The 27825-nt window shown below is 57.3% G+C and overlaps 1 protein-coding gene across 2 annotated transcripts in view; it reads left to right on the forward strand.

Moving 5' to 3' along the window:
• ccm2l (CCM2 like scaffold protein) overlaps positions 1 to 27825 on the forward strand; it is a 92783-nt gene that overhangs the window by 5302 nt on the left and 59656 nt on the right. The window contains exon 2 of one of the 2 annotated variants that reach the window (XM_072514962.1): positions 9012 to 9130. The exons of the other annotated variant lie outside the window; for it this stretch is intronic. Within the exon in view, the coding sequence (XP_072371063.1) occupies positions 9092 to 9130 (39 nt within the window). The 5' untranslated portion in view covers positions 9012 to 9091. The remainder of the gene's footprint in view (positions 1 to 9011; positions 9131 to 27825) is intronic. 2 annotated transcript variants of the gene reach the window in all.

A 27825-nucleotide genomic window follows, 5' to 3' on the forward strand; every position in this document is an offset into this window, starting at 1 on the left:
GTCTGCTGTGCCAGCTAGGTTTGAATTTCATGGCAGCCAAAGGGTGTGATTTTGTATTTGGCATTCAGGAAATTCCCAAACCTTGAAATGATTTAAATTAATAACCCTATATTGCTGGCAGTATTAATATTTTGTTCAGTATATTTAAGACCTGACACATGTCTGGGCAGCTGTATCAAAGCGCGACAGTATATCATTATGCTTTGGTAGAATTGCGCTCTCGCTGGTCTGACACGGATGCCATAGCCTCAGTCAATGCAATATATAAAACCTCTACAAACCTCTGGGCTCAGGGATTCCCTTCTCATACTTTTTTACATAGCAAAGACTATGGAGACTGGTTTAATCCAATCATTGCCTCACTATCATTTGAATGGACAAATTATAAAGTATGTCATTGAACCATCTATGCTCACCCAAGCCACACAAACTCTACAACATTTGGTTTCCCGTGTTGTTTAATGAGGAAAGGTTGGGCATGTTGGTCCTGTACCCAAAGGAAGAGGCGAGTTGATTGAAACACATAAGATCCCGAGAGGTCCTGACTTATTGGATGAGGAGAGGATGTTTCCAGAACTGGCAAATCCAGAACTAGGGGTCACTTTCTAAAAATAAAGGGTCACCCATTTAAGACTGAGGTGAGGTGAACAGAAAATAGTGAGCGGTTGCAACCCTTTCCTCAAAAGGCATTGGAAGCAGAGTGTTTGAATATTTTTAAGGCAGAGGTAGATAGATTCTTGATGAACAAGGAGTGAAAGGCTCTCAGGGATATATGGGAGGTTACAATCAGATCAGCCATGATCTTATTGAATGACCGAGCAGGCTCGAGGGGCTATTCCTGCCCCTAATTGCTCTGTTTGTATGTTTCTTCCCCAGTACAGGGAGGCAGCAATGGAAAAGCATGGTGACCTTGACACCCAAGTGTTCTTAATTGTCAAGGTACGCACTTCACTCAATATGGACCTTAAAAGTGGGCAATGTTGCAAAGGTGGCTGCCAAGAGTCAGGGGCGAGATTCTCCGAACCCCGCCGGGTCGGAGAATCGCTGGGGGCTGGCGTGAATCCCGCCCCCGCCGGTTGCCGAAGTCTCCGGCACCGGATATTCGGCGGGGGCGGGAATCGCGGCGTGCCGTTTGGCGGGCCCCCCGCGCGATTCTCCGGCCCGGATGGGCCGAAGTCCCGCCGCTAAAATGCCTGTCTCGCCGGTGTTGATTAAAGCATCTACCTTACCGGCGGGACAAGGCGGCGCGGGCGAATTCCGGGGTCCTGGGGGGGGGGGGGCGCGGGGCGATCTGGCCCCGGGGGGTGCCCCCACGGTGGCCTGGCCCGCGATCGGGGCCCACTGATCCGCGGGCGGGCCTGTGCCTTGTGGGCACTCTTTCCTTTCCGCCTTCGCCACGATCTCCACCATGGCGGAAGCAGAAGAGACTCCCTCCAATGCGCATGTGCGGGAATGCAGTTAGCGACCGCTAACGCTCCCGCGCATGCGCCGCCCGGAGATGTCATTTCCACGCCAGCTAGCGGGGCACTAAAGGCCTTTTCCGCCAGCTGGCGGGGCGGAAATTCGTCCGGCGTGGGCCTAGCCCCTTAAGGTTGGGGCTCGGCCCCCAAATATGCTGAGCAATCCGCACCTTTGGGGCGGCGCGATGCCCGACTGATTTGTGCCGTTTTGGGCGCCAGTCAGCGGACATCGCGCCGTTTCCGGAGAATTTCGCCCCAGGTGTCAGAAACTGCACCAAAACTCAAAATAAATAGTTCCTTCGATGCACCATCTGTGAGTTTGACCCTTACAAAGAGAGCTTTAGAGAAACCAGTTTATCACAAGTAGGTGTGAACATCCACCATTAAACACCCATTATATAACAATGATTTCTGCTTTGAATTATTTATGTGGACATGGAAGCATTGATCAAAACTGACTTCAGATAATGAATCTTAGAGACAGATTAGTTCGGAAACCAACAAAACATGAGGGGCCATAATTCCAGCAAGAAGAATAGAACCCTGCCTGAACAACCAGCCAACCCAGGCAGTTAGAGAGACAGAGAATAAACAATGGCCCTGATCTTCCAGTCACTGAATCGTCAGAGACCAGTGAAGCAGTTGAGGCTCATTCATTAAATGTTTTCAAGATAAAGATACATAGTTTTTTGAAGAATAAAGGAATAAAGGGTTATGGTGTTCGGGCGGGAAAGTGGTGCTGAGTCCACAAAAGATCAGCCATGATCTCATTGAATGGTGGAACAGGCTCGAAGGGCCAGATGGCCTACTCCTGCTCCTAGTTCTTTTGTTTCTATGTTCTCATGACCATACATGTGACCCAAGATGCACTTCAGGGCACCACAGAAGGACCTGACACACAGATCTCCATGGGAATTGCCTGGGAAGTTTGAACTTCCGTCGGACAATATCCCTGCTCACCAACCCTCGACAATAATCACCGGTTCTAAGGAAGAGTCAGCGACGTCGGACAGTGTGCAATACTTACCTGAATTGTTACCCAGGAAATCTTAGACAGCAGAAACCTACTCTAATTCTTGGGTAACTACAGAAGTACCACCTCGAATCACTCACTCTGATCCTTCTGACCACCTCCTTAGCCTCTGACAATTCCCCCACCAACCTGACCTGGCTACCCCTCCTGACCACACTAACCGCAAACACCCGACTACCCTCCCAGCCTGAATGGACTGCTCCTTCCATCCCAAATATCCCGTCAACCTCCAACCCACCCACTCATCTACCCACCTCACCTCCTACCCACCTGCCACACTACCTATCTGCCACCATACTCACCTGACACCATAATCACTGTAACCGTACCCACTGTAACCATACCCACTTGCCACCGAACCCACCTGCCACCTCATACACTTGCCACCTCATCCACCTGCCAACCTACCATCTGACATGCTACCCACCTGCCACCATACGCACTTGACACACCACCCACTTTCCACCTTACCCATTTTCCACATCACACATGTGCCACATCACACACATGCTACCCTAACCACCTGACACCCTAACCACCTGATACCCTAACACCTGCCATCCTATCCACCTGCCACCTCACCATTGACCTACCCTACCCATTCACTAACATTCATCCATTCACCCACTCACTAACTTGATTGGACCTTTAAACTGATCATATGGCATTGTGCTGTGAAAATGGAGTGAGTCTCTCCCGCCCAACTGTACTACACTACAATGGAGTTCTTTAATGGATGTTGTTCTCCACATTTCTGGTAAAACCAGACTCGGAAGACCTGATCAGAAATGCAGAGCAATGTCAGGTCATGGAAAATTGCGAGGTGAACAGTAATCCAATGATGATTGCTACTCGGCCGAAAATCTTCATCATTACCTTTTCTTCTGATTTAACCTTACCTGAAAGCCTGTTTCATTGTTATTACTGAAAATCGCAACATTCACAAAGCACTCCCTCTAAAACATATTCTGTTGTGGACAACCGGGAGGTGAGGAGAAAGGGGGAAAGTTACCCCACCATCTCTATCCCCGTCTGTAACCCTGCAAGAACCTTTGCACATTCCAGATAATGAAGATGGCAGTCGTTAATGCTCACATGGTAAGAAGCTGACCTTGCATCACAGCAGTCCGAGCTTCAAGTGCAAAACACACATATTGGGCATCTGGTGATTGTGCTGCAATGGAAGTTGCAACATCAGATTCTGCATCATGAACATAGAACATAGAACATTGCAGCGCAGTACAGGCCCTTCAGCCCTCGATGTTGCGCCGACTTGTGAAACCACTCTAAAGACCATCTCCACTAGGGGCTGGTTTAGCACAAGGCTAAATCGCTGGCTTTTAAAGCAGATCAGGGCAGGCCAGCAGCATGGTTCAATTCCCGTACCAGCCTCCCCGAACAGGCGCCGGAATGTGGCGACTAGGGGCTTTTCACAGTAACTTCATTTGAAGCCTACCTGTGACAATAAACGATTATCATTTCATTTCATTCATTTCATTTCACTATTCCCTTATCGTCCATATGTCTATCCAATGACCATTTGAATGCCCTTAGTGTTGGCGAGTCCACTACTGCTGCCGGCAGGGCATTCAACGCCCTTACTACTCTCTGAGTAAAGAACCTAGCTCTGACATCGGGCTTATATCTATCACCCCTCAATTTCAAGCTATGTCCCCTCATGCTAGACATCACCATCCGAGGAAAAAGGCTCTCACTGTCCACCCTATCTAATCCTCTGATCATCATGTATGCCTCAATTAAGTCACCTCTTAACCTTCTTCTCTCTAACGAAAACAGCCTCAAGTCCCTCAGCCTTTCCTCATAAGATCTTCCCTCCATACCAGGCAACATTCTGCTAAATCTCCTCTGCACCCTTTCCAATGCTTCCACATCCTTCCTATATTGCGGCGACCAGAATTGCGCGCAATATTCCAAATGAGACCGCACCAGAGTTTTGTACAGCTGCAACATGACCTCATGGCTTCGAAACTCAATCCCTCTGCCAATAAAAGCTAACACACCGTGCGCCTTCTTAACAACCCTCTCAACCTGGGTGGCAACTTTCAGGGATCTATGTGCATGGACACCGAGATCTCTCTGCTCATCCACACTGCCAAGAATCTTACCATTAGCCCAGTACTCTGTCTTCCTGTTATTCCTTCCAAAATGAATCACCTCACACTTTTCGGCATTAAACTCCATTTGCCACCTCTCAGCCCAGCGCTGCAGCTTATCTATGTCCCTCTGTAACTTGTAACATCCTTCCGCACTGTCCACAACTCCACCGACTTTAGTGTCACCTGCAAATTTACTCACCCATCCTTCCACGCCCTCCTCCAGGTCATTTATAAAAATGACAAACAGCAGTGACCCCAAAACAGATCCTTGTGGTACACCACTAGTAACTGGACTCCAGTCTGAACATTTCCCATCAACCACCACCCTTTGTCTTCTTCCAGCTAGCCAATTTCTGATCCAAACTGCTAAATCACCCTGAATCCCATGCCTCCGTATTTTCTGCAGCAGCCGAACGTGGGGAACCTTATCAAACGCTTTACTGAAATCCATATACACCACATCAACTGCTTTACCCTCATCCACCTGTTTGGTCACCTTCTCAAAGAACTCAATAAGGTTTGTGAGGTACGACCTACCCTTCACAAAACCGTGTTGACTATCTCTAATCAAATTATTCCTTTCCAGATGATTATACATCCTATCTCTTATAAACCTTTCCAAGATTTTGCCCACAGGAGAGGTAAGGCTCACTGGTCTATAATTACCAGGGTTGTCTATACTCCCCTTCTTGAACAAGGGGACAACATTTGCTACCCTCCAGTCTTCTGGCACTATTCCTGTAGACAAAGATGACTTAAAGATCAAAGCAAAGGCTCAGCAATCTCCTCCCTAGCTTCCCAGAGAATCCTAGGATAAATTCCATTCGGCCCAGGGGACGTATCTATTTTCACACTTTCCAGAATTGCTGACACCTCCTCCTTACAAACCTCAAGCCCTTCTAGTCTAATAGCCTGAATCTCAGTATTCTCCTCGACGACATTGTCTTTTTCCTGTGTGAATACTGACGAAAAATATTCATTTAGCACCTCTCCTATCTCCTCGGACTCCAAGCACAACTTCCCACTACTCTCCTTGACTGGCCCTACTCTTACCCTAGTCATTCATTTATCCCTGACATATCAATAGAAAGCTTTAGGGTTATTCTTGATCCTACCTGCCAAAGACTTCTCATGTCTCGTCCTGGCTCGTCTTAGCTCTCTCTTTAGGTCCTTCCTAGCTAACTTGTAACTCTCAAGCGCCCTAACTGAACCTTCATGTCTCATCTTGACATAAGCCTCCTTTTTCCTCTTGACAAGTGTTTTGACTGCTTTAGTAAACCACGGTTCCCTTGCTTGACCACTTCCTCCCTGCCTGACAGGTGCATACTTATCAGGGACATGCAGTAGCTGTCCCTTGAACAAGTTCCACATTTCCATTGTGCCCATCCCCTGCAGTTTTCCTCTCCATCCGATGCATCCTAAGTCTTGCCTCATCGCATCATAATTGCCTTTCCCCCAGATATAACTCTTGCCCTGCGGTATATACCTATCCCTTTCCATCACTAAAGTAAACGTAATCGAACTGTGGTCACTATCACCAAAGTGCTCACCTACTTCCACATCTAACACCTGTCCTGGTTCATTACCCAGTACCAAATCCAATATGGCCTCGCCTCTCGTTGGCCTATCTACATACTGTGTCAGGAAACCCTCCTGCACACATTGGACAAAAACTGACCCATCTAAAGTACTCGAACTATAGCGTTTCCAGTCAATATTTGGAAAGTTAAAGTCCCCCATAACAACTACCCTGTTGCTTTGCTCCTATCCAGAATCATCTTTGCAATCCTTTCCTCTACATCTCTGGAACTTTTCGGAGGCCTATAGAAAACCCCTATCAGGGTGACTTCTCCTTTCCTGTTTCTAACCTCAGCCCATACTACCGCAGTAGACGAGTCCTCATCAAACGTCCTTTCTGCCACCGTAATACTGACCTTGACTAACAATGCCACCCCTCCCCCTCTTTTACCACCTTCCCTGAGCTTACTAAAATATCTAAACCCCGGCACCTGCAACAACCATTCCTGTCCCTGCTCTATACATGTCTCTGAAATGGCCACAACATCGAAGTCCCAGGTACCAACCCATGCCGCAAGTTCACCCATCTTATTCCGGATGCTCCTGGCATTGAAGAAGACACACTTTAAACCATCTTCCTGCCTGCCGGTACACTCCTGCAACTTTGAAACCTTACTCATAACCTCACTACTCTCAACCTCCTGTATACTGGAGCTACAATTCAGGTTCCCAAGCCCCTGCTGACCTAGTTTAAACCCTCCCAAAGAGCATTAGCAAATTTCCCCCCCCCCCAGGATATTGGTACCCCTCTGGTCCAGGTGTAGACCATCCCGTTTGTAGAGGTCCCACCGACCCCAGAATGAGCCCCAATTATCCAGAAATCTGAAACCCTCCCTCCTGCACCATCCCTGTAGCCACGTGTTCAACTCCTCTCACTCCCTATTCCTCATCTCGCTATCACATGGCACGCGTAACAACGCAGAGATAATAACTCTGTTTGTCCTCGATCTAAGTTTCCACCCTAGCTCCCTGAATTCCTGCCTTACATCCCTATCCCTTTTCCTACCTATGTCGTTGGTACCTATGTGGATCACGACTTGGGGCTGCTCCCCTCCCCCTTAAGGATCCCGAAAACACGATCCGAGACATCACGGATTCTGGCACCTGGGAGGCAACACACCAACCGCGAGTCTCTCTCGTTCCCACAGAATCTCCTATCTATCCCCCATAACTATGGAGTCTCCAATGACTAATGCTCTACTCCTCTCCCCCCTTCCCTTCTGAGCAACAGGAACAGACTCTGTGCCAGAAACCTGTACCCCATGGCTTACCCCTGGTAAGCTCCCCCCCCCAACAGTATCCAAAGCGGTATACTTGTTACTAAGGGGAACGACCACAGGGGATCCCTGTACTGACTGCTTCCTCCCAGCCCCTCTCACCGTCAACCATCTATCTTTATTCTTTGGAGTAACTACATCATAGCTTCTATCTATGACCACCTCTGCCTCCCGAATGATCCGAAGTTCATCCAGCTCCAGTTCCCTAACGCGGTTTCTGAGGAGCTGGAGATGGGTGCACTTCCCACAGATGAAATCAGCAGGGACACTGACGGCATCCCTCACCTCAAACATTCTGCAGGAGGAACATTGCACTGCCTTCCCTGCCATCCCCTCTAGATAAAAAAAGAAAGAGTCCATAAACGTGTGAACAGAGCTGGCCACCACTTTCAGGGATTGAGAAACCCAACAGTTAAAAGGAACAAAGAGCTGCCACATCCAACAGGCAAGTTCTATCAGTCCGGTGGAGCAAGCCTGTCCCAATCACTCCCACTCAATCTCTAGACAGCCCATGGGACCTCACTGTCCCTGTTATTTCTATCCCTACATGCAATCCCCTCCAAGATCTCTATCTCCCTCACGATCTCTCCCTCCCAGAGAATGGCCAACACTTAACTCTTCCCATGATGTCTTCCCCATTATCTCTCCCGCCCCACCTCTGCTATCACTCTTAAAGTCAGTACTATACTCCCAAACCCCTCCCCCATCCCCTATGTGACTCCCTGATCTTCTTCATTGCCAGGGACATTCTCAGAGGTCCCCGGCTTCTACCTTGTGCCATGGGCTTTCCCACCCAGCAACTATCCAATCTCTCAATCCGTCTGGCTGCTGTGCAGGAAACTGAACAAAATTATTCTAATGAGGTCCTGCCACTAAATTAGGCACAATCTGCAAATGTGATATTGGACGTCATTTTTACTCCCAGCTGTGAGCATAGTTTGGCAGACAGTGTGGAAGGTGTAGCATAGATACTCAGCTGATTTTAGTAATCGGCTACAGAAATATTTTGGGATTAAATCATGCATTCTGTTGTACAGTACTGCAAACTGGTTGTTGGAAAATCTAAAGGCATAGCAACAGGAGGAGGAAAGTTTCCATGGTTTCTGGTTGCATTTTAAGATTTTCGATAATATGCAGGAGTCATTTTAAAAATTGTTCAAAAATAGGCAGAAATGGGCAGCACGGTGGGGGGTGCATGGGTAGTGTTGTGGTTAGCACTGCTGCCTCACGGCACTGAGGATCCAGGTTCGATCCTGGTACTGAGGAACTGTCCATGTGGAGTTTGCACATTTTCCCCATGTCTGCATAGGTCTCACCCCCACAACACAAAGATGTGCAGGGTAGGTGAATTGGCCATGCTAAATTGCCCCTTAATTGGGAAAAAAAAAGAATTGGATACTCTAAAAATAGGCAAAAACTCTTTCATAAAAATATTGATGAGGGTCCAGGAACCCTGTATATGCAACATTAGTGCCAAGAGTCTCTTGGTAACACATTGCTGAAAAGAGAGATATATTGCTGAAGCTTTTCGTCTTGTACTCATCAGGATAATCATAAGAATATCAAATTTCACGCAATCACAACAATTGATACCAGAGGACGAAAGAGTGCTGATTAGCCCAGGCAATGCCATGGAGAAAGAACTGTAGGATCCCCAAACTCCAGGTAATTCAAAAGAGGTGCAAAGCTTGAACATATTCCTTTTGTTTGCAGAGAACTGCATATGAATGTAAACCTCTTCTAGCAAGCATAAATGAGTCATGTTATGTGCTTGATTCATTAAAATTAGATCAGATGCCAGCTTCCCAGAGGGTGAAGTCACAAACATTTCTGCTCCAGAAGGCTCCAATGGAGACTTTGATAGGGGCAAAGTACAGAAAAAAATACAATGAACATGAACACAGAAAGGTGTGTTGCACTGCGTAGTCTGCCAGAAAACCAGCTGTTTGTGACGAAGTGGGTGGAGGAATCTGGCTCCAACTTGGCATAGGTTTTTGCAAAAAAACTGGAGCCCCGCCTGGTTGCACGAGGTGGCAAAGATCTCTGAGGACCTACTTTGGAAAACAATGATGACATACAAAAGAGAAAATGCTGGAAAATCTCAGCAGGTCTGGCAGCATCTGTCGGGAGAGAAAAGAGCTAACGTTTCGAGTCCAATGACTCTTTGACAAAGCTTTGACAAAGAGTCATTGGACTCGAAACGTTAGCTCTTTTCTCTCCCTCAGATGCTGCCAGACCTGCTGAGATTTTCCAGCATTTTCTCTTTTGTTTCAGATTCCAGCATCCGCAGTAATTTGCTTTTATCCAATGACGACATTCACACTATTCTTGGTTACACTGGAGGCAAGAGATAGGGGCCGGGATTCTCCGACCCCACGCCTGGTCGGAGAATCTCCGGAGGACACGGGAATCGCGCCCCGACGCCGGCTTCCCCATTCTACAACGCCGATTCTCGGGCGCCTGCGGGATTCCCGCCGCGCGGTCGGGGGCCGTTGATAGCAGCCCCACCGGCGATTCTCCGGGCCCCGATGGGCCAAGTGGCCGACGAGTTTGGCCAAGTCCCGCCTGCGTGGGCCTCGTATGTTGCTACACGGCGGGACCTGAAAGTTGTGTGTGCGGGGACGGCCTGGTGGGGGGGCGGGGGATCCGACCTCGGGGCCTCCCGATCGGCGGCCTGGCTGCTTCCGTGGGGGCCTATTTTACTCCGCGCCGGGTCCCTGTAGGGCTCTGCCTTATTGCCCGGGGGCCGGCGCGGAGGTGGGAACCCCGGCGCATGCGCGGAGATACACCGGTTGTAGCGCACCTGTGCGAACTCACGTGGGCCGTTCCGCGCCAGCTGGAGCTGCGGGGACTCCTCCGGCACCAACCTAGCCCCCTAGGAAGGGGAGCATTCCCCATTATCGGGGACCGTTGACGCTGGAATGGTTGGCGCCGCTTTTCACGCCGGCGTGGGGCCATAGCCCCATTATTGAAGAATTATAGCCATGGTTCTACAAGACCCTACATGATAAGACTTTCTGTTGATTGCCCTTCTCTCCTGCCTTCTCTACCCTCCACGTGCAGCTTGTCTTCTGCCTCTGTTCCATCTCTCTTTTATGCTGCAATTATAGCACCCATGACTGCAGCAAGTGGTCTGACCAGAAATTCTACAGTTACACCCAAGGTCTGCTCCATGCGTGTAGCACTAATCCCTGTTGACTTCACCAACTTTAATAAATTCTTCATACTACCAAGGGTTTAGACTCAAGACAAACGCAAACGTTTAAAGGAGGGCTTTTCCCATTACTGAACTCAAGTAGTATATAAAAAAGGGCAATAGCTGTAGCGGCGAGCTCAAAAATGGCAGTGCAGGTGTCAAATCAGCATTACATGCTGACTGACATCACAATCTACCTACTCTGCGTACTTCTGCCACATGCTTCTGCAGCCTGTGCTAACTCTCCTGCAAAAGGTGGCGTTTTGGAATGGAAACTGCAGGCACCGCATCTTCCAAATCTCCTGCTCTTTCTGCAGTTCTGCCTTACCTGTGGAGCATTTCCAGCATCTTTCTTTTGGATCATTTTTACCTACCTCCAAGTGGTCATCAGTCTACAGCACAAAACTGTCCCTAGTTAGGCTAGCTCTGTTTTCTGTAAACAAAATAGCCAACCAAACACAGAGGGCGCGATCTACCGTCTGCATCCCGCCGGAATCGGGATGCGACGTGGCCGGTAGATCCTGGGAAAGGCCTCTTCTGAGATTTATCCGGCTTGCCAAGCCTCGCATTTTGCCCACTTTGGGGGATTGAGCCCGGGGGGGTGCTGCTCTTATTAGGTGAAATTTGGTGGCTCAATGACCCCCTACATGGGGTGTTGGGGGGTCCAGGGTCCTGGCATTGATAGGTCTCAAGATCAGGATGCATATGTTGGTGGGGGGGGAGGCTCTCGTGATTAGGGCGTTAGATCGGAGCTCCTTAGTGCAGGAAATGAGACTGATTGTGGCCTCGGCGTTCCCCACTAATGCCTGAAATAAAAGAATCCCGTTAGATGGCGGGGTCTTTCTCGACACCTCCAGTGCCAGGAAACACCCGTCCAAATGCACTCGACACAGGACTCGGTTTAATTTCTGTAAAATCCCGCCCAGAGAGTGCATAAGTCTTTAAAAGTCTGATGTATGTTGCTATAAGTTCCTGGAGAGGAAGAAATACTACCAGGTCAAGTCGGAAATCATTTGGTGGAGTTGGCTAAGTATTTCCTGCATGTTAACAGCATAAATCTTCAGGAAATACGAAAGCTGACTCGAGGAGTTCAGAATTAATGTGAAAAGACAGTGGATGAAGATGTCAAGAAAGGAAGGGAGGTAAAAGTTTTAATAATTTGACAATCTTTCATAAAATAGCAAAAGCAACTTGTGATAACTTGGAGTATTTTATAGGATTGACAAGCACAAGTCAGACTTAATTGTGATTGTACTTCTGATCAAGAGAACATTCATCAGGTTTAGAGGATGTTAAACGTTTTCGAATACTTTTCAGAGATTCGAATAGAACATTAACGGTGTGCAGGAAGAAACAAATAGGTATGTGCTGATCACATGTTGTCTGGTTTTCCAACAGCAGGTATGGGGAGTGGCTTGTTCCAGTCAGATAAGCAGTTTATATGTAGATCTCTGAATGAAAGATGAAATTTGAATTTTTAATTACACTGTAAATCAGTGCGGATTTTATTACTGATGTGCCTTAAACTGTCACTGGCCAATTTGTTGGTTTATGATTAGGTTTGTGCTGTAAAATGGTTGTTGCCTGTAATTGAAGTTCTATTATAATCGCGTTATTTACAACATACGAGAAGATAATTTCACCCATTGGGTCTGTGCTGTTGTTTGCCCTGCAACTCGAGTTTAGACCCCACATCCTGTAATATTCTTCTTTTTCATTTGCTTGTACTTTGTAAATAATATCTGAAATGAATTTTTATATGCTGTTTCAGTAACAATTGTGATAAAGCATTTCATGTTTAAATAACCCTCTGTTTGCAGACATTTATTTTGACGTTCCCCTTTTGCACCCGTAAAAGCAAAGTTGTTTTCTGAAATGTGGGAGTCTTTTAAGGAAAGGCTGATTAGAGTGCAGGACAGACGTGTCCCTGTGAAAATGAAGGATAGAAATGGCAAGATTAGGGAACCATGGATGACGGGTGAAATTGTGAGACTAGCTAAGATGAAAAAGGAAGCTTACATAAGATCTGGGCGACTTAAAACTGATGAAGCTTTGGAGGAATATCGGGAAAGTCGAACAAATCTCAAACGCGCAATAAAGAGGGCTAAAAGGGGTCATGACATATCTTTGGCTAACAGGGTTAAGGAAAATCCCAAAGCCTTTTATTCGTATATAAGGAGCAAGAGGGTAACTAGAGAAAGGATTGGCCCACTCAAAGACAAAAGAGGGAATTTATACGTGGAGTCAGAGGAAATGGGTGAGATTCTTAATGAGTACTTTGCATCGGTATTCACCAAGGAGAGGGACATGACGGATGTTGAGGCTAGGAATGGATGTTTAAATATTCTAGGTCAAGTCGGCATAAGGAAGGGGGAAGTTTTGGGTATTCTAAAAGGCATTAATGTGAACAAGTCCCCAGGTCTGGATGGGATCTATCCCAGGTTACGGAGGGAAGCGAGGGACGAAATAGCTGGGGCCTTAACAGATATCTTTGCAGCATCCTTGAGCACGGGTGAGTTCCCGGAGGACTGGAGAATTGCTAATGTTGTCCCTTTGTTTAAGAAGGGTAGCAGGGATAATCCAGGGAATTATAGACCTGTGAGCTTGACGTCAGTGGTAGGCAAACTGTTGGAGAAGATACTGAGGGATAGGATCTATTCACATTTGGAAGAAAATAGACTTATCTGTGATAGGCAGCATGGTTTTGTGCAGGGAAGGTCATGTTTTACAAACCTAATAGAATTCTTTGAGGAAGTGACAAAGTTAATTGATGAGGGAAGGGCTGTAGATGTCATATACATGGACTTCAGTAAGGCGTTTGATAAAGTTTCCCATGGCAAGTTGATGGAAAAAGTGAAGTTGTATGGGGTTCAGGGTGCACTAGTGAGATGGATAAAGAACTGGCTGGGCAACAGGAGACAGAGAGTAGTGGTGGAAGGGAGTGTCTCAAAATGGAGAAAGGTGACTAGTGGTGTTCCACAGGGATCTGTGCTCGGACCACTGTTGTTTGTGATTTACATAAATGATCTGGACGAAGGTATAGGTGGTCTGATTAGCAAGTTTGCAGATGATACTAAGATTGGTGGAGTTGCAGATAGCGAGGAGGACTGTCAGAGAATGCCCAACTCTCTAATCTATCTATATTTTGCTGTAGAGAAATGGCAGATGGAGTTCAATCCAGGCAAATGCGAGGTGATGCATTTTAGAAGATCTAATTCAAGAGCGGACTATACGGTCAATGGAAGAGTCCTGGGGTAAATTGATGTACAGAGAGATCTGGGAGTTCAGGTCCATTGTACCCTGAAGGTGGCAACGCAGGTCGATAGAGTGGTCAAGAAGGCATACAACATGCTTGCCTTCATCGGACGGGGTACTGAGTACAAGAGTCGGCAGGTCATGTTACAGTTGTATAGGACTTTGGTGAGGCCACATTTGGAATACTGCGTGCAGTTCTGGTCACCACATTACCAGAAGGATGTGGATGCTTTAGAGAGGGTGCAGAGGAGGTTCACCAGGATGTTGCCTGGTGTGGAGGGTGCTAGCTATGAAGAAAGGTTGAGTAGATTAGGATTGTTTTCGTTGGAAAGACGGAGGTTGAGGGGGGGACCTGATTGAGGTCTACAAAATTATGAGAGGTATGGACAGGGTGAATAGCAACAAGCTTTTTCCAAGAGTGGGGGTGTCAATTACAAGGGGTCATGATTTCAAGGTGAGAGGGGGAAAGTTTAAGGGAGATGTGCGTGGAAAGTGTTTTACGCAGAGGGCGGTGGGTGCCTGGAACGCTTTGCCAGTGGAGGTGGTAGAGGTGGGCATGATAGCATCATTTAAGATGCATCTAGACAGATATATGAACGGGCGGGGAACAGAGGGAAGTAGATCCTTGGAAAATGGAAGACAGGTTTAGATAAAGGATCTGGATCGGCGCAGGCTGGGAGGGCCGAAGGGCCTGTTCCTGTGCTGTAATTTTCTTTGTGCTTTGTTCTTTGTACTTTCCTTTTGTAATGTTTATTGTTTGTTTGCTTCTGTACTGCAATGGTGAAAAAATAGTCAATTGTGATAAAGCATTTTATGTTTAAATAACCCTCTGTTTCCAGACATTGGGGTGCAGGGAGGGGTGAGTGGGGGTTGTTAGCAGTGCTGGGAGTGGGGGTCTGGTGGGACAGAGTCGGCAGTGTCAGGTGTGCTGGAGGGGGTTAGCAGTGTTGTGAAATGGGGAGTAAGAAGTGGTGAGGGGACATTCAATAGTCTTAGGGGTGCAGGTTGGGTTGAGTAGTGTATGGAATGCTGAATGGGGTGAGCAGTGTTGGGGAGTGGGGGGTGAGCAGTGTTGGGGAGTGGGGGGTGAGCAGTGTTGGGGAGTGGCGGGTGAGCAGTGTTGGGGAGTGGGGGGTGAGCAGTGTTGGGGAGTGGCGGGTGAGCAGTGTTGGGAAGTGGGGTGTGAGCAGTGTTGGGAAGTGGCGGGTGAGCAGTGTTGGGGAGTGGGGGGGTGAGCAGTGTTGGGGAGTGGGGGGTGAGCAGTGTTGGGGAGTGGGGGGTGAGCAGTGTTGGGGAGTGGGGGGTGAGCAGTGTTGGGGAGTGGGGGGTGAGCAGTGTTGGGGAGTGGGGGTTGAGCAGTGTTGGGGAGTGGGGGGTGAGCAGTGTTGGGGAGTGGGGGGTGAGCAGTGTTGGGGAGTGGGGGGTGAGCAGTGTTGGGGAGTGGCGGGTGAGCAGTGTTGGGGAGTGGGGGGTGAGCAGTGTTGGGGAGTGGCGGGTGAGCAGTGTTGGGAAGTGGGGGGTGAGCAGTGTTGGGAAGTGGCGGGTGAGCAGTGTTGGGGAGTGGGGGGGTGAGCAGTGTTGGGGAGTGGGGGGTGAGCAGTGTTGGGGAGTGGGGGGGTGAGCAGTGTTGGGGAGTGGGGGGTGAGCAGTGTTGGGGAGTGGGGGGTGACAGTGTTGGGGAGTGGGGGTTGAGCAGTGTTGGGGAGTGGGGGGTGAGCAGTGTTGGGGGAGTGGGGGGGTGAGCAGTGTTGGGGAGTGGTGGGTGAGCAGTGTTGGGGAGTGGGGGGGTGAGCAGTGTTGGGGAGTGGGGGGTGAGCAGTGTTGGGGAGTGGGGGGTGAGCAGTGTTGGGGAGTGGGTGGTGAGCAGTGTTGGGGAGTGGGGGGTGAGCAGTGTGGGGGTGTGGGGGGTGAGCAGTGTGGGGGAGTGGGGGGTGAGCAATGTGGGGGGGTGGGGGTGAGCAGTGTGGGAGGTGAGCAGTGTGGGGGATTGGGGGGTGAGCAGTGTGGGGGAGTGGGGGGTGAGCAGTGTGGGGGAGTGGGGGGTGAGCAGTGTGGGGGGAGAGTGGGGGGGAGCAGTGTGGGGGGGAAGAGTGGGGGGGGAGCAGTGTGGGGGGAGAGTGGGGGGTGAGCAGTGTTGGGGGGGAAAGTGGGGGATGAGCAGCGTGGGGGGGGAGAGTGGGGCATGAGCAGTGTGGGGGGGAGAGTGGGGGGTGAGCAGTGTGGGGGGAGAGTTGGGGGTGAGCAGTGTGGGGGGGGGGAGAGTGCGGGGTGAGCAGTGAGGGGGGTGAGAGTGGGGGGTGAGCAGTGTGGGGGGAAGAGTGGGGGGTGAGCAGTGTGGGGGGGGAGAGTGGGGGGGAGAGTGGGGGTGAGCAGTGTGGGGGGAGGAGAGTGGGGGGTGAGCAGTGTGGGGGGGGAGTGTGGGGGGTGGGCAGTGTGGGGGGTGAGCAGTGTGGGGGGGGAGAGTGGGGGGTGAGCAGTGTGGGGGGGAGAGTGGGGGGTGAGCAGTGTGGGGGGGAGAGTGGGGGGAGAGTGGGGGGTGAGCAGTGTGGGGGGAGAGTGGGGGGTGAGCAGTGTGGGGGGCGAGAGTGGGGGTGAGAAGTGTGGGGGGGAGAGTGGGGGGTGAGCAGTGTGGGGGGGGGATAGTGGGGGGCGAGCAGTGTGGAGGGGAGAGTGGGGGGTGAGCAGTGTGGGGGGGAGAGTGGGGGTGAGCAATGTGGGGGGGGAGAGTGGGGGGTGAGCAGTGTGGGGGGGTGAGTGGGCGGTGAGCAATGTGGGGGGGAGAGTAGGGCGTGAGCAGTGTGGGGGGGGAGATTTGGAGGTGAGCAGTGTGGGGGGGGAGAGTGGGGGGTGAGCAATGTGGGGGGGGGGGGAGTGCGGGGTGAGCAGTGTGGGGGGGGAGAGTGGGGTGTGAGCAGTGTGGGGGGGAGAGTGGGGGTGAGCAGTGTGGGGGGGGGCGAGTGGGGGTGAGCAGTGTGGGTGGGGCGAGTGGGGGGTGAGCATTGTGGGGGGGTGAGCAGTGTGGGGGATGAGCAGTGTGGGGGGTGAGCAGTGTGGGGGGTGAGCAGTGTGGGGGGTGAGCAGTGTGGGGGGTGAGCAGTGTGGGGGGGGGAGAGTGGGGGGTGAGCAGTGTGGGGGGGGAGTGGTGGGTGAGCAGTGGGGGGTGAGCAGTGTGGGGGGAGGAGAGTGGGGGGTGAGCAGTGTGGGGGGGAGAGTGGGTGGTGAGCAATGTGGGGGGGGAGAGTGGGGGCTGAGCAGTGGGGGAAACAGTGGGGGGGAGCAGTGTGGGGGAGCAGTGTGGGGGGTGAGCAGTGTGGTGGGGAGAGTGGGGGGTGAGCAGTGTGGGGGGGAGAGTGGGGGCTGAGCAGTGGGGGGGAGCAGTGAGGGGGAGCAGTGTGGGGGGTGAGCAGTGTGGTGGGGGAGAGTGGGGGTGAGCAGTGTGGGGGGGGGAGTGGAGGCTGAGCAGAGGGGGGAACCGTGGGGGGGGGAGCAGTGTGGGGGGTGAGCAGTGTGGTGGGGGGAGAGTGGGGGGTGAGCAGTGGGGGGTGAGCAGTGTGGGGGGTGAACAGTGTGGGGGGTGAGCAGTGTGGGTGGGAGAGTGGGGGGTGAGCAGTGTGGGGGGGAGTGGTGGGTGAGCAGTGTGGGGTGAGCAGTGTGGGGGGTGAGCAGTGTGGGGGGAGGAGAGTGGGGGGTGAGCAGTGTGGGGGGGGGAGTGGAGGCTGAGCAGAGGGGGGAACCGTGGGGGGGGGGGGGAGCAGTGTGGGGGGTGAGCAGTGTGGTGGGGGGAGAGTGGGGGGTGAGCCGTGGGGGGTGAGCAGTGTGGGGGGTGAGCAGTGTGGGGGGTGAGCAGTGTGGGGGGGAGAGTGGGGGGTGAGCAGTGTGGGGGGGAGTGGTGGGTGAGCAGTGGGGGGTGAGCAGTGTGGGGGGTGAGCAGTGTGGGGGGAGGAGAGTGGGGGGTGAGCAGTGTGGGGGGGAGAGTGGGGGGGTGAGCAATGTGGGGGGGAGAGTGGGGGCTGAGCAGTGGGGGAAGCAGTGTGGGGGGGGAGCAGTGTGGGGGGAGCAGTGTGGGGGGTGAGCAGTGTGGTGGGGGAGAGTGGGGGGTGAGCAGTGTGGGGGGGAGAGTGGGGGCTGAGCAGTGGGGGGGGGAGCAGTGAGGGGGGAGGTTTAGATAAAGGATCTGGATCAGCGCAGGCTGGGAGGGCCGAATGGGCCTGTTCCTGTGCTGTAATTTTCTTTGTGCTTTGTACTTTCCTTGTGTAATGTTTATTGTTTGTTTGCTTCTGTACTGCAATGGTGAAAAAATAGTCAATTGTGATAAAGCATTCCATGTTTAAATAACCCTCTGTTTCCAGACATTGGGGTGCAGGGAGGGGTGAGTGGGGGTTGTTAGCAGTGCTGGGAGTGGGGGTCTGGTGGGACAGAGTCGGCAGTGTCAGGTGTGCTGGAGGGGGTTAGCAGTGTTGTGAAATGGGGAGTAAGAAGTGGTGAGGGGACATTCAATAGTCTTAGGGGTGCAGGTTGGGTTGAGTAGTGTATGGAATGCTGAATGGGGTGAGCAGTGTTGGGGAGTGGGGGGTGAGCAGTGTTAGGGAGTGGGGGGGTGAGCAGTGTTGGGGAGTGGGGGGTGAGCAGTGTTGGGGAGTGGGGGTTGAGCAGTGTTGGGGAGTGGCAGGTGAGCAGTGTTGGGAAGTGGGGGGTGAGCAGTGTTGGGAAGTGGGGGGTGAGCAGTGTTGGGGAGTGGGGGGGTGAGCAGTGTTGGGGAGTGGGGGGTGAGCAGTGTGGGGGGACAGTGGGGGGTGAGCAGTGTGGGGGGGAGAGTGGGGGGTGAGCAGTGTGGGGGGGGCGAGTGGGGGTGAGCAGTGTGGGGGGGGGCGAGTGGGGGGTGAGCATTGTGGGGGGGGTGAGCAGTGTGGGGGATGAGCAGTGTGGGGGGTGAGCAGTGTGGGGGGTGAGCAGTGTGGGGGGTGAGCAGTGTGGGGGGTGAGCAGTGTGGGGGGTGAGCAGTGTGGGGGGTGAGCAGTGTGGGGGGTGAGCAGAGTGGGGGGTGAGCAGTGTGGGGGGGGAGTGGTGGGTGAGCAGTGGGGGGTGAGCAGTGTGGGGGGAGGAGAGTGGGGGGTGAGCAGTGTGGGGTGGAGAGTGGGGGGTGAGCAATGTGTGGGGGAGAGTGGGGGCTGAGCAGTGGGGGGGGAGGAGTGAGGGGGAAGCAGTGTGGGGGGTGAGCAGTGTGGTGGGGGAGAGTGGGGGGTGAGCAGTGTGGGGGGGGGAGTGGAGGCTGAGCAGAGGGGGGAGCCGTGGGGGGGGAGCAGTGTGGGGGGTGAGCATAGTGGTGGGGGGAGAGTGGGGGGTGAGCAGTGGGGGGTGAGCAGTGTGGGGGGTGAGCAGTGTGGGGGGTGAGCAGTGTGGGGGGGAGAGTGGGGGGTGAGCAGTGTGGGGGGGGAGTGGTGGGTGAGCAGTGGGGGGTGAGCAGTGTGGGGGATGAGCAGTGTGGGGGGAGGAGAGTGGGGGGTGAGCAGTGTGGGGGGGAGAGTGGGGGGTGAGCAATGTGGGGGGGAGAGTGGGGGCTGAGCAGTGGGGGGGGAGCAGTGAGGGGGGGGCAGTGTGGGGGGTGAGCAGTGTGGTGGGGGAGAGTGGGGGGTGAGCAGTGTGGGGGGAGAGTGGAGGCTGAGTAGAGGGGGGAGACGTGGGGGGGGAGCAGTGTGGGGGTGAGCAGTGTGGTGGGGGGAGAGTGGGGGGTGAGCAGTGGGGGATGGGCAGTGTGGGGGGTGAGCAGTGGGGGTGAGCAGTGTGGTGGGTGAGCAGTGTGGGGGGTGAGCAGTGTTGTGGGTGAGCAGTGTGGGGGGGGGAGAGTGGGGCGTGAGCAGTGTCGGGGGGAGAGTGGGGGCTGAGCAGTGGGGGGGAGCAGTGGGGGGTGAGCAGTGTGGGGGGGTGAGCAGTGGGGGGGAGCAGTGGGGGGGAGCAGTGGGGGGGAGCAGTGTGGGCGGTGAGCAGTGTGGGGGGTGAGCAGTGTGTTGGGGGGAGAGTGGGGGGGTGAGCAATGTGGGGGGTGAGCAGTGTGGGGGGAGCTGTGGGGGGGCAGTGTGGGGGTTGAGCAGTGTGGGGGCTGAGCAGTGTGGGGGGGAGCAGTGTGGGGGGGAGCAGTGTGGGGGGAGCAGTGTGGTGGGGAGCAGTGTGGGGGGTGAGCAGTGTGGGGGGTGAGCAGTGACGGGGGGAGCAGTGTGGGGGGAGCAGTGCGGGGGGAGCAGTGAGTGGGGAGCAGTGTGGGGGTGAGCAGTGTGGGGGGTGAGCAGTGTGGGGGGAGCAATGTGGGGGGAGCAGTGTGGGGGGAGCAGTTTGGGGGAGAGCAGTGTGGGGGGGTGAGCAGTGTGGGGGTGAGCAGTGTGCGGGGGGAGCAATGTGGGGGGAGCAGTGAGGGGGAGGAGTGTGGGGGGAGCATTGTGGGGGGGAGCAGTGTGGGGGGGAGCAGTGTGGGGGGGGAGCAGTGTGGGGGGAGCAGTGTGGGGGGGAGCAGTGTGGGGGGGAGCAGTGTGGGGGAGCAGTGTGGGGGGGAGAGAGTGGGGGGGGAGCAATGTGGGAGAATGGGCGGTGTGAAGTGGGGGTTGAGCAGGGGGTGAGCAGTGGGGGGGAGCGGGGGGTGAGCAGTGGGGGTTGAGCAGAGTGGGGGAGCGGGGGGTGAGCAGTGTGGGGGAGCGGGGGTGGGGAGTGGGGCGTGAGCAGTGTGGGGGGAGAGTGGGGGGTGAGCAGTTTGGGGGGGGTGAGCAGCGGGGGTTGAGCAGCGGGGAGTGGGGTGTGAGCAGTGTTGGGGAGTGGGGGGTGAGCAGTGTTGGGGAGTGAGGGGGTGAGCAGTGTTGGGGAGTGGGGGTGAGCAGTGTTGGGGAGTGGGGGGTGAGCAGTGTGGGGGAGTGGGGGGTGAGCAGTGTGGGGGAGTGGGGGTTGAGCAGAGTTGGGGAGTGGGGGGTGAGCAGTGTTGGGGAGTGGGGGGTGAGCAGAGTTGGGGAGTTGGGGGTGAGCAGAGTTGGGGAGTGGGGGGTGAGCAGTGTTGGGGAGTGGGTGGTGAGCAGTGTTGGGGAGTGGGGGGTGAGCAGTGTGGGGGTGTGGGGGGTGAGCAGTGTGGGGGAGTGGGGGTGAGCAATGTGGGGGGGTCGGGGTGAGCAGTGTGGGAGGTGAGCAGTGTGGGGGATTGGGGGGTGAGCAGTGTGGGGGAGTGGGGGGTGAGCAGTGTGGGGGAGTGGGGGGTGAGCAGTGTGGGGGGGAGAGTGGGGGGAGCAGTGTGGGTGGGAGAGTGGGGGGGAGCAGTGTGGGTGGGAGAGTGGGGGGTGAGCAGTGTTGGGGGGGGGAAGTGCGGAATGAGCAGCGTGGGGGGGGGGAGAGTGGGGGGTGAGCAGTGTGGGGGGGAGTGGGGGGTGAGCAGTGTGGGGGGGAGAGTTGGGGGTGAGCAGTGTGGGGGGGGAGAGTGCGGGGTGAGCAGTGTGGGTGTGAGAGTGGGGGGTGAGCAGTGTGGGGGGGAGAGTGGGGGGTGAGCAGTGTGGGGGGGGAGAGTGGGGGGGAGAGTGGGGGTGAGCAGTGTGGGGGGTAGAGAGTGGGGGGTGAGCAGTGTGGGGGGGGGAGAGTGGGGGGTGGGCTGTGTGGGGGGTGAGCAGTGTGGGGGGGGAGAGTGGGGGGTGAGCAGTGTGGGGGGGGAGAGTGGGGGGTGAGCAGTGTGGAGGGAGAGTGGGGGGTGAGCAGTGTGGGGGGAGAGTGGGGGGTGAGGAGTGTGGGGGGGGAGATGGGGGTGAGAAGTGTGGGGGGGAGAGTGGGGGGTGAGCAGTGTGGGGGGGGGGATAGTGGGGGGCGAGCAGTGTGGAGGGGAGAGTGGGGGGAGAGTGGGGGGTGAGCAGTTTGGGGGGAGAGTGGGGGTGAGCAATGTGGGGGGGGAGAGTGGGGGGTGAGCAGTGTGGGGGGTGAGTGGGCGGTGAGCAATGTGGGGGGGAGAGTAGGGCGTGAGCAGTGTGGGGGTGGGAGAGTGGGGGGTGAGCAGTGTGGGGGGGGGAGAGTGGGGGGTGAGCAATGTGGGGGGGGAGAGTGGGGGGTAAGCAGTGTGGGGGGGCAGTGGGGGGTGAGCAGTGTGGGGTGGAGAGTGGGGGGTGAGCAGTGTGGGGGGGGCGAGTGGGGGTGAGCAGTGCGGGGGGGGGGCGAGTGGGGGGTGAGCAGTGTGGGGGGGTGAGCAGTGTGGGGGATGAGCAGTGTGGGGGCTGAGCAGTGTGGGGGGTGAGCAGTGTGGGGGGTGAGCAGTGTGGGGGGTGAGCAGTGTGGGGGGGAGAGTGGGGGGTGAGCAGTGTGGGGGGGGAGTGGTGGGTGAGCAGTGGGGGGTGAGCAGTGTGGGGGGAGGAGAGTGGGGGGTGAGCAGTGTGGGGGGGAGAGTCGGGGGTGAGCAATGTGGGGGGGAGAGTGGGGGCTGAGCAGTGTGGGGGGGGATAGTGGGGGGCGAGCAGTGTGGAGGGGAGAGTGGGGGGAGAGTGGGGGGTGAGCAGTGTGGGGGGAGAGTGGGGGTGAGCAATGTGGGGGGGGAGATTGGGGGGTGAGCAGTGTGGGGGGGTGAGTGGGCGGTGAGCAATGTGGGGGGGAGAGTAGGGCGTCAGCAGTGTGGGGGGGGGAGAGTGGGGGGTGAGCAGTGTGGGGGGGGAGAGTGGGGGGTGAGCAATGTGGGGGGGGGAGAGTGGGGTGTGAGCAGTGTGGGGGGGCAGTGGGGGGTGAGCAGTGTGGGGGGGAGAGTGGGGGGTGAGCAGTGTGGGGGGGGCGAGTGGGGGTGAGCAGTGTGGGGGGGGCGAGTGGGGGGTGAGCAGTGTGGGGGGGGGGTGAGCAGTGTGGGGGATGAGCAGTGTGGGGGCTGAGCAGTGTGGGGGGTGAGCAGTGTGGGGGGTGAACAGTGTGGGGGGTGAGCAGTGTGGGGGGGGGAGAGTGGGGGGTGAGCAGTGTGGGGGGGGAGTGGTGGGTGAGCAGTGGGGGGTGAGCAGTGTGGGGGAGGAGAGTGGGGGGTGAGCAGTGTGGGGGGGAGAGTGGGGGGTGAGCAATGTGGGGGGGAGAGTGGGGGCTGAGCAGTGGGGGAAACAGTGGGGGGGAGCAGTGTAGGGGGAGCAGTGTGGGGGGTGAGCAGTGTGGTGGGGGAGAGTGGGGGGTGAGCAGTGTGGGGGGGGAGAGTGGGGGCTGAGCAGTGGGGGGGGAGCAGTGAGGGGGGAGCAGTGTGGGGGGTGAGCAGTGTGGTGGGGGAGAGTGGGGGGTGAGCAGTGTGGGGGGGGGAGTGGAGGCTGAGCAGAGGGGGGTGCCGTGGGGGGGGAGCAGTGTGGGGGGTGAGCAGTGTGGTGGGGGGACAGTGGGGGGTGAGTAGTGTGGGGGTTGAGCAGTGTGGGGGGTGAGCAGTGTGGGGGGGAGAGTGGGGGGTGAGCACTGTGGGGGGGGAGTGGTGGGTGAGCAGTGGGGGGGGAGCAGTGTGGGGGTGAGCAGTGTGGTGGGAGGAGAGTGGGGGGTGAGCAGCGTGGGGGGGAGAGTGGGGTGTGAGCAATGTGGGGGGGAGAGTGGGGGCTGAGCAGTGGGGGAAGCAGTGGGGGGGAGCAGTGTGGGGGGAGCAGTGTGGGGGGTGAGTAGTGTGGTGGGGGAGAGTGGGGGGTGAGCAGTGTGGGGGGGGAGAGTGGGGGCTGAGCAGTGGGGGAAGCAGTGGGGGGGAGCAGTGAGGGGGGAGCAGTGTGGGGGGTGAGCAGTGTGGTGGGGGAGAGTGGGGGGTGAGCAGTGTGGGGGGAGAGTGGAGGCTGAGCAGAGGGGGGAGACGTGGGGGGGATCAGTGTGGGGGGTGAGCAGTGTGGTGGGGGGAGAGTGGGGGGAGAGCAGTGGGGGATGAGCAGTGTGGGGGGTGAGCAGTGGGGGTGAGCAGTGTGGTGGATGAGCAGTGTGGGGGGTGAGCAGTGTTGTGGGTGAGCTGTGTGGGGGGGGAGAGTGGGGGGTGAGCAGTGTCGGGGGGAGAGTGGGGGCTGAGCAGTGGGGGGAGCAGTGGGGGGTGAGGAGTGTGGCGGGGTGAGTAGTGGGGGGGAGCAGTTGGGGGGGAGCAGTGGGGGGGGAGCAGTGTGGGCGGTGAGCAGTGTGGGGGGTGAGAAGTGTGGTTGGGGGAGTGTGGGGGGGTGAGCAGTGTGGGGGTGAGCAGTGTGGGGGGAGCAGTGTGGGTGGGCAGTGTGGGGGTTGAGCAGTGTGGGGGGTGAGCAGTGTGGGGGTGAGCAGTGTGGGGGGGAGCAGTGTGGGGGGGAGCAGTGTGGGGGGAGCAGTGTGGGGGGGTGAGCAGTGTGGGGGGTGAGCAGTGTGGGGGGGGAGCAGTGACGGGGGGAGCAGTGTGGGGGGGAGCATTGTGGGGGGTGAGCAGTGAGGGGGGGAGCAATGTGGGGGGGAGCAGTGTGGGGGGGAGCAGTTTGGGGGGGAGCAGTGTGGGGGAGTGGGGGGTGAGCAGTGTGGGGGAGTGGGGGGTGAGCAGTGTGGGGGGGAGAGTGGGGGGGAGCAGTGTGGGGGGGAGAGTGGGGGGGAGCAGTGTGGGGGGGAGAGTGGGGGGTGAGCAGTGTTGGGGGGGAAAGTGGGGGATGAGCAGCGTGGGTGGGGGAGAGTGGGGGGTGAGCAGTGTGGGGGGGAGAGTGGGGGGTGAGCAGTGTGGGGGGGAGAGTTGGGGGTGAGCAGTGTGGGGGGGGGAGAGTGCGGGGTGAGCAGTGTGGGGGTGAGAGTGGGGGGTGAGCAGTGTGGGGGGGAGAGTGGGGGGTGAGCAGTGTGGGGGGGGAGAGTGGGCGGGAGAGTGGGGGTGAGCAGTGTGGGGGGTGGAGAGTGGGGTGTGAGCAGTGTGGGGGGGGAGAGTGGGGAGTGGGCAGTGTGGGGGGTGAGCAGTGTGGGGGGGAGAGTGGGGGGTGAGCAGTGTGGGGGGGGAGAGTGGGGGTGAGAAGTGTGGTGGGGAGAGTGGGGGGTGTGCAGTGTGGGGGGGATAGTGGGGGGCGAGCAGTGTGGAGGGGAGAGTGGGGGGAGAGTGGGGGTAGAGCAGTGTGGGGGGGAGAGTGGGGGTGAGCAATGTGGGGGGGGAGAGTGGGGGGTGAGCAGTGTGGGGGGGTGAGTGGGCGGTGAGCAATGTGGGGGGGAGAGTAGGGCGTGGGCAGTGTGGGGGGTGAGCAGTGAGGGGGGGAGAGTGGGGGTTGAGCAGTGTGGGGGGAGAGTGGTGGGTGAGCAGTGGGGGGTGAGCAGTGTGGGGGGAGGAGAGTGGGGGGTGAGCAGTGTGGGGGGGAGAGTGGGGGGTGAGCAGTGGGGGGTGAGCAGTGTGGGGGGTGAGCAGTGGGGGTGAGCAGTGTGGTGGGTGAGCAGTGTGGGGGGTGAGCAGTGTTGTGGGTGAGCAGTGTGGGGGGGGGAGAGTGGGGGGTGAGCAGTGTCGGGGGGAGAGTGGGGGCTGAGCAGTGGGGGGGAGCAGTGGGGGGTGAGCAGTGTGGGGGGGTGAGCAGTGGGGGGAGCAGTGGGGGGGAGCAGTGTGGGCGGTGAGCTGTGTGGGGGGTGAGCAGTGTGGTGGGGGGAGAGTGGGGGGGTGAGCAGTGTGGGGGGTGAGCAGTGTGGGGGAGCAGTGTGGGGGGGGGCAGTGTGGGGGTTGAGCAGTGTGGGGGTGAGCAGTGTGGGGGTGAGCAGTGTGGGGGGGAGCAGTGTGGGGGGGAGCAGTGTGGGGGGAGCAGTGTGGGGGGGTGAGCAGTGTGGCAGGTGAGCAGAGTGGGGGGGAGCAGTGACGGGGAGAGCAGTGTGGGGGGGAGCAGTGAGGGGGAGCAGTGTGGGGGTGAGCAGTGTGGGGGGTGAGCAGTGTGGGGGGGAGCAATGTGGGGGGGAGCAGTGTGGGGGGGAGCAGTTTGGGGGGAGCAGTGTGGGGGGGTGAGCAGTGTGGGGGTGAGCAGTGTGCGGGGGGAGCAGTGTGGGGGGAGCAGTGAGGGGGGAGCAGTGTGGGGGGGAGCAGTGTTGGGGGGGAGCAGTGTGGGGGGGAGCAGTGTGGGGGGAGCAGTGTGGGGGGGAGCAGTGTGGGGGGGTGCAGTGTGGGGGAGCAGTGTGGGGGGAGAGAGTGGGGGGTGAGCAATGTGGGAGAGTGGGCGGTGTGCGTTGGGGGGTGAGCAGAGGGTGAGCAGTGGGGGGGGAGCGGGGGGTGAGCAGTGGGGGTTGAGCAGTGTGGGGGAGCGGGGGGTGAGCAGTGTGGAGGAGCGGGGGTCGGGAGTGGGGCGTGAGCAGTGTGGGGGGGAGAGTGGGGGGTGAGCAGTGTGGGGGGTGTGAGCAGCGGGGGTTGAGCAGCGGGGAGTGGGGTGTGAGCAGTGTTGGGGAGTGGGGGGTGAGCAGTGTTGGGGAGTGAGGGGGTGAGCAGTGTTGGGGAGAGGGGGTGAGCAGTGATGGGGAGTGGGGGGTGAGCAGTGTTGGGGAGTGGGTGGTGAGCAGTGTTGGGAAGTGGGTGGTGAGCAGTGTGGGGGAGTGGGGGGTGTGCAGTGTGGGGGAGTGGGGGGTGAGCAGTGTTGGGGAGTGGGGGGTGAGCAGTGTTGGGGAGTGGGGGGTGAGCAGAGTTGGGGAGTGGGGGGTGAGCAGAGTTGGGGAGTGGGGGCTGAGCAGTGTTGGGGAGTGGGTGGTGAGCAGTGTTGGGGAGTGGGGGGTGAGCAGTGTGGGGGTGTGGGGGGTGAGCAGTGTGGGGGAGTGGGGGGTGAGCAATGTGGGGGGGTTGGGGTGAGCAGTGTGGGAGGTGAGCAGTGTGGGGGATTGGGGGGTGAGCAGTGTGGGGGAGTGGGGGGTGAGCAGTGTGGGGGAGTGGGGGGTGAGCAGTGTGTGGGTGTGGGGGGCGAGCAGTGTGGGGGAGTGGGGGGTGAGCAATGTGGGGGGGTGGGGGTGAGCAGTGTGGGAGGTGAGCAGTGTGGGGGATTGGGGGGTGAGCAGTGTGGGGCAGTGGGGGGTGAGCAGTGTGGGGGAGTGGGGGGTGAGCAGTGTGGGGGGGAAGAGTGGGGGAGCAGTGTGGGTGGGAGAGTGGGGGAGCAGTGTGGGGTGAGAGTGGGGGGTGAGCAGTGTTGGGTGGGAAAGTGGGGGATGAGCAGCGTGGGGGGGGAGAGTGGGGGGGTGAGCAGAGTGGGGGGAGAGTGGGTGGTGAGCAGTGTGGGGGGGAGAGTTGGGGGTGAGCAGTGTGGGGGGGGAGAGTGCGGGGTGAGCAGTGTGGGGGGTGAGAGTGGGGGGTGAGCACTGTGGGGGGGAGAGTGGGGGGTGAGCAGTGTGGGGGGGAGAGTGGGGGTGAGCAGTGTGGGGGGTGGAGAGTGGGGGGTGAGCAGTGTGGGGGGGAGAGTGGGGGGCGGGCAGTGTGGGGGGTGAGCAGTGTGGGGGGGGGAGAGTGGGGGGTGAGCAGTGTGGGGGGGGAGAGTGGGGGGTGAGCAGTGTGGGGGGAGAGTGGGGGGAGAGTGGGGGGTGAGCAGTGTGGGGGGAGAGTGGGGGGTGAGCAGCGTGGGGGGGGAGAGTGGGGGGTGAGCAGTGTGGGGGGGATAGTGGGGTGCGAGCAGTGTGGAGGGGAGAGTGGGGGGAGAGTGGGGGGTGAGGAGTGTTGGGGGGAGAGTGGGGGTTAGCAATGTGGGGGGGTGAGAGTGGGGGTGAGCAGTGTGGGGGGGTGAGTGGGCGGTGAGCAATGTGGGGGGGAGAGTAGGGCGTGGGCAGTGTGGGGGGGAGAGTGGGGGGTGAGCAGTGTGGGGGGGGAGAGTGGGGGCTGAGCAATGTGGGGGGGAGAGTGGGGGGTGAGCAGTGTGGGGGGGAGAGTGGGGTGTGAGCAGTGTGGGGGGACAGTGGGGGGTGAGCAGTGTGGGGGGGAGAGTGGGGGGTGAGCAGTGTGGGGGGGGCGAGTGGAGGTGAGCAGTCTGGGGGGGGCGAGTGGGGGATG

The sequence above is a fragment of the Scyliorhinus torazame genome, chromosome 8, assembly GCF_047496885.1.
Source record: "Scyliorhinus torazame isolate Kashiwa2021f chromosome 8, sScyTor2.1, whole genome shotgun sequence".
In the NCBI taxonomy this organism is placed as follows: Eukaryota; Metazoa; Chordata; class Chondrichthyes; order Carcharhiniformes; family Scyliorhinidae; genus Scyliorhinus; species Scyliorhinus torazame.